Source organism: Myxocyprinus asiaticus, chromosome 37 (genome assembly GCF_019703515.2).
Source record: "Myxocyprinus asiaticus isolate MX2 ecotype Aquarium Trade chromosome 37, UBuf_Myxa_2, whole genome shotgun sequence".
Taxonomy (NCBI): domain Eukaryota; kingdom Metazoa; phylum Chordata; class Actinopteri; order Cypriniformes; family Catostomidae; genus Myxocyprinus; species Myxocyprinus asiaticus.
The window spans coordinates 41968606-41980629 of record NC_059380.1 but is presented as its reverse complement, the minus strand read 5'-3'; the positions used below and the strand labels follow the sequence as shown (position 1 = coordinate 41980629).

The 12024-nt window shown below is 37.0% G+C and overlaps 2 protein-coding genes across 6 annotated transcripts in view; one reads left to right on the top strand and one right to left on the bottom strand.

Annotated features, from left to right (window-relative positions):
* LOC127428111 (son of sevenless homolog 1-like) overlaps positions 1-1431 on the bottom strand; it is an 89869-nt gene extending 88438 nt beyond the window's left edge. For 2 of the 3 annotated variants that reach the window (XM_051676196.1, XM_051676198.1), the window contains exon 1: positions 323-1431. In XM_051676196.1, the coding sequence (XP_051532156.1) occupies positions 323-409 (87 nt within the window). In that variant the 5' untranslated portion in view covers positions 410-1431. The remainder of the gene's footprint in view (positions 1-322) is intronic. The other variant, XM_051676197.1, reaches the window with a different exon arrangement.
* LOC127428123 (replication factor C subunit 4-like) overlaps positions 1-12024 on the top strand; it is a 42835-nt gene that overhangs the window by 28760 nt on the left and 2051 nt on the right. For 2 of the 3 annotated variants that reach the window (XM_051676226.1, XM_051676224.1), the window contains exons 1-6: positions 2821-2978; positions 4250-4361; positions 5516-5594; positions 5737-5816; positions 8575-8694; positions 8784-8927. In XM_051676226.1, coding sequence (XP_051532186.1) covers positions 4255-4361; positions 5516-5594; positions 5737-5816; positions 8575-8694; positions 8784-8927 — 530 coding nt within the window. In that variant the 5' untranslated portion in view covers positions 2821-2978; positions 4250-4254. Of the gene's footprint in view, positions 1-2820; positions 2979-4249; positions 4362-5515; positions 5595-5736; positions 5817-8574; positions 8695-8783; positions 8928-12024 lie in introns of those variants that run through there. The other variant, XM_051676225.1, reaches the window with a different exon arrangement.

Here is a 12024-nt window from a genome sequence, read left to right as displayed (position 1 = left end):
GGATATTGGTATTACCATCAGATATTGGTATTGCCATAACAAAATCAATATTCTCATCAAAATATCGGTTTTGCCATCAGGTATCGGTATTGCCATTAAGAAATCGATACTGCCATCGAGATATCGGTATCATCATCGAGGCATTCGTATCGCCATAAAATATCGGTATCGTCATCATCACGATATCTTTATTGCCATTACATATCAGTACTGCCATCAGATTTCATATATATATATATATATATATATATATACATCAGAGGATACTGCTCAGTAGATATCGGGCCTCTGTCATGTGTTGATGATTGACAGGTGGTCTTACCTTGTTGAGTGATGGCACCAGTAATCCCCTCCATTTGGGTGCGTTCTCCTCACTGTAGAAATCGTACTGGAAGGGCGCAGCCTGCATGACTGTATGTGTGTGTGTGTCTCACATCCACCTGATCGGACACACCTGCTCAGAACATCCAGCCAGAGGAAGAGCACACCTGTCTAGTGTAAACATGGCATCCTCACGGGTGTGTGTCCAGACCAGCCCAGAGACACACTGATGGACAAAGGCGAGAAAGATGATAAAGATCCGTCAATCACTCTTCAGCATCTGTTATTGATCAGATGTCGATCAGACTGATCAGGACGTCACATATGCAAAGAGAGGGGTGTGTACCTGATAGAATTCTGTGCTGATCAGAATGTGTGCGTCTCCCCCAAAGTCAGGCGGGTGTTTTTGGTCCTCAGCATCAGTTATTGATCAGTTATTGATCAGGATCTCAAGAGATGCACAGAACGATGTGTGTATCTCCAGTAATTTTGTGCTGATCAGTGTTGGTAAATCTTCTCTAGGTCCATGTGGATGTTTGAGGTCCTCAGCATCTGTTATTGATCAATTATTGACCAAGTATCAATCAGACTGATCAGGATCTCGCATATGAAGATAGAAGTGCATGTATCTGGCATAATTTTGTGCTAATCAGTGTGGGCGCATCTCCTCCAGGTTCAGGAGGATGTCTGTTGTCCCCAGCATCAGGGATCGATCAGGTATCGATCAGACTGATCAGGCTGAGTTTACTGGACTACAGGCCCGCGCTTCCGCGTCGAAAGCCTAAGTGCTCTCGTGTCTCGATGTTATAATGTTGATGTCTGATCAGATGAGAGTGATTTAATCAGACGTTTGAACAGATCGCAGTGTTTTATTGATCCGCGTTCATTCGGGCGGTTCATGAACATGCGCAATAAAATGCCTCAGAAACTGACTGAAAACAGCGCATTCCGCATCACTCGCGCATCGCGCCGCTCCGCAAACGCGAGAACAAACACCCGGACATCAGATGAAGCGCAAAAGTCCAAAGTTAGAGGAAAACTGAAGGTATAAAAACAGAATCTCTGCGCCGTTTCAAAGAGACCGAGCAAAAACACTGAGCGTGTGATGACGCGTGATGACGCAATGACGCATGACGACGCAGACAGAACTAACAGAACGCAGAGATTACAGATCACTCCCATCATTATTCAGTGGCAGGAAAAATATAACGCAGATATAATATAATAAATACAGTATTATAAGAAGTTTATTAGTGTAAAAACTTAAATATACATTACCAAATTAATGAAATCACAGGCTTATAGCAACAATTCTTTAAAGTTAAAGTTTTTTGATATAACGCTTTATTTACTCTCAAAAATAATAAACAATAAATATTTGTTTTTTTGAAAATTTGCATCACTTTAAATTATAATATTAAAGAAACAAAGAACAGTTACCACTGTAATCGAGAAATACAGGAGAGAAAAAAAATAAAAGAATAAAAAAATATTGATATAATTTACGTTACAAAGAAAGTAAGTTATATAAAATAATGAAAATAAAATAACAAATACTCAATCAAAAAGAAAAACAAGGCCATAATACTTTAGATGTTTGTTACTTTCGCTATGAGTTTAAGAGACGTATTATATGGGATATTTTATCTAGAAAAACTTAAAATATGGGCATTTAATTCATATTATAATTCTTACCAAATTTCATATTTACAAATACAAATTTACTAGTTTAAAAAAAAAATTATGGTTAATTTTTTTGGTTTATGGTTTTATTGAGTGAAACAATGCAGTACATTGACAATATTAGAGACTCTAAAAAGGCTATCACAACTCTGAATATTTTTTAGCTTTATTGAGTATTTGTTTGAATTATTTATGCACTTTTTGTAACTTTGATTTGTTTTCTGTATTCTATATATATATATATATATATATATATATATATATATATATATATATATATATATATATATATATATTACTTTTTAGTTTTATAAGTAGTTTTTGCTCGCTGTATAATGTATAATGTTTATAAATATATAAAAATGCTTAAATTTATTGAATAAAACAAGAAAAAACATCAAACGCTAAGCGTGTGATGACGCAATTACGCACAGCAGCGCAGACAGAACTAAAACAGCACCGATCACATTTGAGTCATTTAGCAGTGTCTTTTGTATTAATGTTGTTTAATTAAATATAATGATAAGGACTCCAAACGGACTAGAAAGACTGTTTCCTTATTTAACTGTGCAGTTATGGTTAGTTTTAGGTCACTGAGGAGGCATTTGTTCTTACTCAAAGTGACAGTTCAGATACTACAGGGCCAGTTTAGACTGTTCTAGACATTAATTAAATAAATGGGACAACATTGAACGTTCTCATGGTCATTCACCTAAATCATGATATCATATTTAATCACATAACTCGAATATATCAAAGTCCAGTCAGTGTCCTTCAGTGATTAATGAGCAGCAGTGACGTGCACGCGCTCATCCTGCCGTGCACGCGCTCTTCCTGACGTCATCCGCGCGTCTGGCGGGAATCTGGTCGTGTCAACAAACTCCGACTTTAAGTCAGATTTATTTAATTACAGCGTTTAATTCTGATTTCATTTATTCTTAGTTAATTTCTTCCTTTCATCTTGTCAGCTTCAGGTAAGAGTATTTCTGAGCTTTTCTTGCACTATTGTGGAGTTTGTCAGTGATATTTGATTTCTGAATGCAGTTTTACACGAGAATAGACCTTTTCACAGACTGTGATGACGCGTTTCCGACTTTAGCAGCGTAAATATCGCAATTTTTAATTTTTAATTTTTGTTTTATTTTTTTTATTTTTATGATGATCATTTTTTTTAATATTGAGTGTAAATTTATAACATTACGCTTATTGTTATATTACCCTGGAATTAGTTTTAAAAACTGAATTACTACAGCTGTGAGCAGGTTTCTATTACAGCTGCTGAGAGAGTGACCGTAAATTTGGCATCTTCTCGTATTTTACTGTCTTAATCCACCGCTCTCTATTTTTAAACTCTTCTGGAAAGTCATTCAAATGTAATAGTGGATTTTTTTTTTCTTTTGGTCTTGGAGTAAATGGGTAAATTAAAATAATATTTGCTGTGATCTCCCATTCACTGCATAATAGCTACCATCTCCCAAAAATGAAAATTCTGTCATCATTTACTCACCCTCATGCTATCCCAGATGTGTATGACTTTCTTTCTTCTGCAGAACACAAATGAAGATTTTTAGAAGAATATTTCAGCTGTGTAGGTCCATACAATGCAAGTGAATGGTGAACAGAAATTTGAAGCTCTAAAAAGCACATAGAAGCAGCATAAAAGTAATCCATAAAACTCCAGTGGTTTAATCCATGTCTTCAGAAGTGATATGATAGTTGGTGGCCGATATACATGAAGAATGTGAATCTCTAAAAACAAAAGAAGAATGTGAAAGTGAAAGTGGAGATTGATAGTTTAAAAAGGGCTTAAATATTTAACTGTTTCTCACCCACACCTATTACATCACTTCTGAAGACATGGATTAAACCACTGGAGTCTTATGGAGTACTTTTATGCTGCATTTATGTGCTTTTTGGAGCTTCAAAGTTTTGGACCCCATTGACTTGGGCTAAATGAGTAAAACACCTCATATCTCCATCAAAATATCTTCATTTGTGTTCTGCAGAAGAAAGAAAGTCACACACATCTGGGAAGGCATGAGGGTGAATAAATGAGAGAATTTTCATTTTTGGGTGAACTGTACCTTTAAACTATTAAGAATCGCTCTTTCAGTCTATTGTGTGTTGATCTGTTTGTATCGGTGTTAAATTGACTGATAATGAAAGAATATGATGATGATGATGAATTGTAAATGATCATCATAAGATTAAAGCTTTTCTCATGTGGAATAATTGTTGTTTCTAGGAGACATGCAGGCATTTCTGAAAGGATCTTCAACACAGAGTGTTAAAGCACAGAAACCGTCCTCCTTGTTTGGAGAGAAGAAGCCGAGAGCTGTGCCCTGGGTGGAGAAATAGTGAGACTTCATCATCATATCTGCGTATATGTGTTATAGGGCTGGGCAATAGGACGATGTAATCGGATATCAGCGATGTCTTACAAAGATCCCAATGCCAATTGTGAACAGATGATGATCGACATTATCAGGAAATGGCAAAACCATGGATCTGGGAAGTAATATATTATACAGTAGCCATAATTTGAATTTAGAAATGTGTTTTATGTTTTTTGTGTTTCAATAAATGAATAAAATTTTTAAAGCAAAATCAATTAAGCAAAAAAATTCACCGACCCTCGGCAGGGCGGTTGAAGATATAATCGTATCGCAATATTTTTTAAGGCAATTATCGCTAAAATATTTTTTACATTTTGCCCTGCCCTAACGTGTTATAGTCATGTGATCTGAGAGTTATTCATCAATTTGAAGATGCACGCACACCAGCTGTTTAAGGAATTATTTCCCCAAAAAATGATCATTCTCTCATCATTCACTCATTCTTTTGCCAGATGACTTTCCTTCTTCTGCAGAACACACACAAAGATATTTTGATGAAGATATGAGTTGAATATATTCACACAATGCAAGTCAATGGGGTTCAACACTTCCATAAAGGTGATCCATTCAACCGCAGTGGTTTAATGCATGGCGTGTACAGTGTAATTGAGCTTCAAATCATTATTGGAAAGGAAAATCATGTAAATTTCCATTCTGATGGTATCGCTTCAGAAGACATGGATTAAACCAATATTTCCCAACCTTTTTTGCTGTAAGTACCCCCCTCAGCACCATTTTTATTTTAAGTGATATATTTTATTTGATTGATTAAATAAAGCAAAATCCAATTATTTTTGTGTGCCTCTGATTGGGAATCACCTGATTAAACCACTGGGTTCGTATGGATTAACTTTATGATGCCTTTATGTCCTTTTTGGAGCTGGAAAGTTTTGGACCCCATTGACTTGCATTGTATGGATAAACAGACATCATATCTCCATTACAATATCTTCTTTTGTGTTCCGCGGAAGAAAGTCATACGAGTTTGAGACGGCATAAGGGTGTTAATGATGAGGGTATTATCATTTTGGGAGAACTGTTTCTTTAAAGATTTGTGCATGTGCTGTTTGTCAGTTTTTTGTGATTTTATAATGTTTTTTACTGTATCTCTGCAGTAGGCCAAAATGTGTGGATGAAGTCGCATTTCAAGAGGAGGTGGTTGCCGTACTGAAGAAGTCTCTAGAGGGCGCTGATGTGAGTGATTACTGTTTGTTTACCATCATGAATCAGTCAACATTTCTAATGAATCTGTGATCAATCCACCTGTTGTCACTGGTTGAGAAGGTGCTTGTTTAACAATGGTGTAAAATGTTTCTTGATATTTGTGTGTTTGTAGCTCCCCAACCTGCTGTTTTATGGTCCTCCTGGAACAGGAAAGACTTCCACCATCCTTGCTGCTGCCAGAGAGCTTTATGGGTAAAAACTTTTGATTCATGTTGAACTGTTGTTTTTCTCACTCGTTTGTCGTTTGGGGTGTTTCCATGCCCCCTACTGGCTAGAGCTGAAATTGTTGTATCACTGTTTGACTGTGAATGAATAATTTTTTTTTGATTATTTAATGCATGTGTGTATGTGTGTGTGTGTGTATATATATATATATATATACACACTGCCGTTCACAAGTTTAGGGTCACTTACTCATTCTTTATTTTTATTTTATTTTTTTCACATTTTAGAATAATAGTAAAGTCATTAAAACTATGGAATAACATAAATGGAACTATGGGAATTATGTTGTGACTAAACAAAATCCAAAATAAATCAAAACTGTGTTATATTTTAGCATCTTCGAAGTACTCACCCTTTGCCTAGAATTTGCAGACATGTACTCTTGACATTTTCTCAACCAGCTTCTTGAGGTATCACCCTGGGATGCTTTTTAAACAGTATTGAAGGAGTTCCCATCTATATGTTGGGCACTTATTGGCTGCTTTTCTTTATTATTTGGTCCAAGTCATCCATTTCAAAAACTTAAATTTTAGTTTTATAATGAAATAAATTAATATGGTGGCACAATTATATTTTTGTCTACAAAACTAATTTCAAACATTTAAGCATACGCCTTCAGATCAAAAGATTTAAGATCAAGAGAAACATTTCAGTCGTGTTTCAAAACTTTTGACCAGTAGTGTGTGTGTGTGTATATATATATATATATATATATATATATATATATATATATACACACACACACAATTGAAGTCAGAAGTTTACATACACTTTAGTCAAATACATTTAAACTCAGTTTTTCATAATTCCTGACATTTAATCATAGAAAACATTCCCTGTCTTAGGTCAGTTAGGATCACTACTTTATTTTAAGAATGTGAAATGTCAGAATAATAGTAGAGAGAATGATTTATTTCAGCTTTTATTTCTTTCATCACATTCCCAGTGGGTCAGAAGTTTACATACACTTTGTTAGTATTTGGTAGCATTGCCTTTAAATTGTTTAACTTGGGTCAAATGTTTTGGGTATCCTTCCACAAGCTTCTCACAATAAGTTGCTGGAATTTTGTCCCATTCCTCCAGACAGAACTGGTGTAACTGTGTCAGGTTTGTAGGCCTCCTTGCTCACACACGCTTTTTCAGTTCTGCCCACAAATGTTCTATCAGATTGAGGTCAGGGCTTTGTGATGGCCACTCCAGTCCCTTGACTTTGTTGCCCTTAAGACATTTTGCCACAACTTTGGAGGTATGCTTGGGGTCATTGTCCATTTGGAAGACCCATTTGCGACCGAGCTTTAACTTCCTGGCTGATGTCTTGAGATATTGCATCAATATATCCACATAATTTTCCTTCCTCATGATGCCATCTATTTTGTGAAGTGCACCAGTCCCTCCTGCAGCAAAACACCCCCACAACATGATGCTGCCACCCCCATGCTTCACGGTTGGGATGGTGTTCTTCGGCTTGCAAGCCTCACCCTTTTTCCTCCAAACATAACGATGGTCATTATGGCCAAAGAGACCAGAGGTTTCATCAGACCAGAGGAAATTTCTCCACAAAGTAAGATCTTTGTCCCCATGCACTTGCAAGCTGTAATCTGGCTTTTTTATGGTAGTTTTGCAGCAGTGGCTTCTTCCTTGCTGAGCAGCCTTTCAGGTTATATCAATATAGGACTCGTTTTACTGTGGATATAGATACTCGTCTACCTGTTTCCTCCAGCATCTTCACAAGGTCCTTTGCTGCTGTTCTGGGATGGATTTGCACTTTTCACATCAAACTTCATTCATCTCTAGGAGACAGAACGCGTCTCCTTCCTGAGCGGTATGATGCTGTGTGGTCCCATGGTGTTTATATTTGCGTACTATTGCTTGTACAGATGAACGTGGTACCTTCAGGCATTTGGAAATTGCTCCCAAGGATAAACCAGGCTTGTGGAGGTCCACAAAGTTTTTTCTGAGGTCTTGGCTGATTTCTTTAGATTTTCCCATGATGTCAAGCAAAGAGGCACTGAGTTTGAAGGTAAAATACATCCACAGGTACACCTCCAATTCAGGACACCTCCTATCAGAAGCTAATTGGCTAAAGGCTTGACATAATTTTCTGGAATTTTCCAAGCTGCTTAAAGGCACAGTTAACTCAGTGTATGTAAACTTCTGACCCACTGGAATTGTGATACAGTCAGTTAAAAGTGAAACAGTCTGTCTGTAAACAATCGTTGGAAAAATCACTCATGTCATGCACAAAGTAGATGTCCTAAACGACTTGCCAAAACTATAGTTTGCTAATATGAAATCTGTGGAGTGGTTAAAAAATGAGTTTTAATTGTGCATCTTTTTGTGTTATCACTCCACATCCCTGACCCCATTTCCACCTGCTATTAAGATGCGTCTCGGGTGATCTGATCATCTGTTCTGTCAAGACACATCACTGTTTACACCTGTCACTTAAATGCATCTCCTGTGAACACGTGTTCAGATTTCGAGGGGAGGGTCTCTAATTTCATGACGATATACATCAATCACTCTGTCAGGTCACATGCGTTTTTGACTACCTTTGGTTTATGTGACCCGATCACAAAACGTTTTAGACCCCATTATGACCTGTATGTAATGCTCACATGTGATTGGATCACCAAAAATGCATCTTAATACCAGGTGGAAACGGGATCTGTGACTGTCCTTATTTAATGGTGCTGATTCATATGCAGTTGTGTTTTGTGTGTAGGCCTGAGCTGTACCGGCAGAGAGTTCTGGAGCTGAACGCGTCCGATGAGCGCGGCATTCAGGTGATCCGTGAGAAGGTGAAGAGCTTCGCTCAGCTCACGGTGGCCGGTACACGAGTGGAGTGAGTGACGAACGATTAAACACAAATGTTTCTGCTCACACAAACTGATCTGCTGTCTCTAAATGTGACTTTTCCTCTCTGAACCGCAGCGGGAAGTCTTGTCCTCCGTTTAAGATAATAATCCTGGACGAGGCAGATTCGATGACGGGCGCTGCTCAGGCGGCTCTCAGACGCACCATGGAGAAAGAGTCTCGAACCACACGCTTCTGTCTCATCTGTAACTACGTCAGCAGGTCAGTGTGAACACAGTCACACAAACATCTTGTGTCTCTCACAACAGTCATGGAAAACCTGGAAATATCAGGGGGTTTAAAATAGGGATTTCAAGGCCTGGAAAAGTCATGCAGGATTAGGGTTAGGTAATTACAAAGTAATTAGTTACTGTAATCTAATCAGATTGGCTCTGTAGTAATTACTTTGTAGTCAGAACGTACTGTTACACATTACATTTTAAATTCTAGTACTCAGTTTCCAGTTACTGGCTTTCAATAAAGTGAATTAATTTTATGTACAGTGTATGTGTTAAACATTTCTAGAATAGTATTATTTATGTAGAATTCAAAGCATAAATTATGTTCATAAAACTGTATGTACGTTTGTTAGACAACTAGTGTTGTCATGGTACCAAAATTTCAGTAGTCGGTACCGATACCAGTGAAATTTCACGGTTCTCGATACCAATTTCAATACCACAGCAAAAATGTGCTAATATGGTATTGTGCTATTGAACACACCCGTTTAGCCTATTTAAAGTTAAATTTCAATGTAGATAATAAATTAAGACATGCAAGTGTTTCTCAATTAAGGATGCATTAAGTGTTTTTAAGCAGGGCCCTACTGAAATCACAAAATCCTTTTTTCCTTTTCTAGAATTCCTTGTTTTAAAGTTTAATTTAATTTCATCATCAAAATGGTGTCTAATCAAATTAATTCTAAAAACTTTTAACAAGGAACAAATAGAACAATTACTTTTCAACATTGCATTTAACAAACAATGCTTACTATACTAACAATTCAGTACAGCAGCACTCTTGCTTGTGATATATTGCTTCATTTTTATTATTATTATTATTATGAATATTACTACAGTAAATATTACATTTTACTGTACAGTTGCAATTTCTTCAATTTCAGGCACCTTGCTTTTATTTTGAATCGTGCTTTTATTTTGACGTGAGGTTTTGATGGGAGCTTCACTTCCTCTGACGGATAAACAGTTCGCTACATGGCACAGTGTGATCGTTAAAGCGCAAATGCAGTGACTGAATTATATAAATATATAGTCTACATGTAAAACTGCTCTTTCGTCTCATAAACAGCAAATGATTCTCAATGTCTGTGGCGTTTCCAGCGTATGAACGGTCGCATTCACACATTCACTTTAAAGCACACAGCTCGAATGCACACTAAGACTGCAGCCATTTGTGGTTTAATAATCACACTAGGACGTCACGATTTTAACTGGATTAATTGTGCATTTCAGTGTAAAAACAGTAACAGAGCTCACGCTCAAATAAGCATGTGAGCATTTGGAAGCTGTCGTGTATTAGACAGACAGCGTGCGGGGATAAAGTCAATGCTCGGTACTACCGGTATTCTAGAAACACTGGTATCGTTACATCTTTTTTATTTTAGTACCAACTTGGTGCCGGAGTAGCGGTACATTTGACAACACTACTGAAGGATGTTCGCCCCCTAATGAGGGATAAACGGGTCGTTCTGAGTGTATTGGTTGTGTGCGACAATGAACAAAATTTGTTGAGTTAAAAAAAAACAAAAAATTTCTTGTTTAGAAAGTAGCTAATTAGTAATGCAATAACTTTTTGAACAAAGTAATTGGTAAAGTTATCTGGTTGCAATTTCTTAGAAGTAATTAGTAATTTGTTGTGGATTACTTGTAATTTACCCAACACTGAAAAGTCAGCTGGTTTCCACCCAAGTTGCGAATTTAATTTATGCAGAAAATCAGAATATGGCAAGAACAATTTGCAAATAAAGCAGCGTTTCCATCCCATGTGTTTAACAAAAATCGTCACTTCGGGAGAAATTGGTGCGCAATGGAAACAGTAATGGAAGTTTTAGAATATTTTATTTACATTTTATTAAATGTAGTAAATTAGTTGTGGTTTATTATGTTTTTATTTATGTGCTATGTGGAATTTTTTTTTTATTCTAGTGTTTCCATCCAGCAATTTTTGTGCAATATCCCAATTTTTTGTAATATCCCAACATATGTGGATGGAAACCCATCTGTGGAAATACATTGGTCAAAAGCTGTGAAAACCCTGAACACTGTACGGAATAATAAGTGCAAGTGTGATTTTAAATTCTTAACAACATTGTCTTCTTTCCCATAATGATTAGAGGTCGACCGATAGTGCATTTTGCCAATACCGATAACCAGGCCACATCATCATTCATAAAAGTTCTACGCATTTTTCATCCTTTGCATGTTTGTTTATTAAATATTTTAACTAATTTCATGATGCTTTTAGCTACCAATAAGAGTGTTGTATTCTCAGGTACATATCAAACATTTTGCTGTTTAAATCCCTGTAGCAGAATTCTGCAGATTTTCCCTAAAAATCGGTGCAGAGAATGCAAAAAGTCCACATTTATAGAATATTAAAAGAAATCCACATATTTCCTTACTGTGATGAGCACAGACACAGCCAAACTGAATAAAACCCCAGATGCAGTTTATTGTTCAACCAAAATCACCATAATAACCTTTAGCTTCAAACAAGCTACGAACAAACACCGGGGACTCTTATTTTGAAATAATTGTGCTTCCAGTTCACACAAACTAGATAAGGGCAAAAAAACATGCACTCTCAGGCTATGTCTACATTAATCTGGATATATCTGAAAATGGCGTTTTGTTTTCGAAACGCTCTCCGTCCACACTGCTGTTTTCAAGCTTTTTCCAAAAGTAACTCGTCCACACTGAAACATATGAAATCCTTTTACTGCGCATGCGAAAAATCGCTGTTGCATGTACAGTCTGAATCGCATTTCTCCTCATGTTCTGTCATCAGACATCAATTCCGAGTAAACTTCCCATCGCCTTTGAAGGAATGCAATGTGAATGTTGTACAAAGTAACATTTATTTTTAACAACACAATCAACATGGGGGAGTCTGGGTATCTCAGCGAGTATTGACGCTGACTATCACCCCTGGAGTCGTGAGTTTGAATCCAGGGCGTGCTGAGTGACTCCAGCCAGGTCTCCTAAGCAACCAAATTGGCCCGGTTGCTAGGGAGGGTAGAGTCACATGGGGTAACCTCCTCGTGGTCGTGATTAGTGGTTCTCGCTCTCAATGGGGCGTG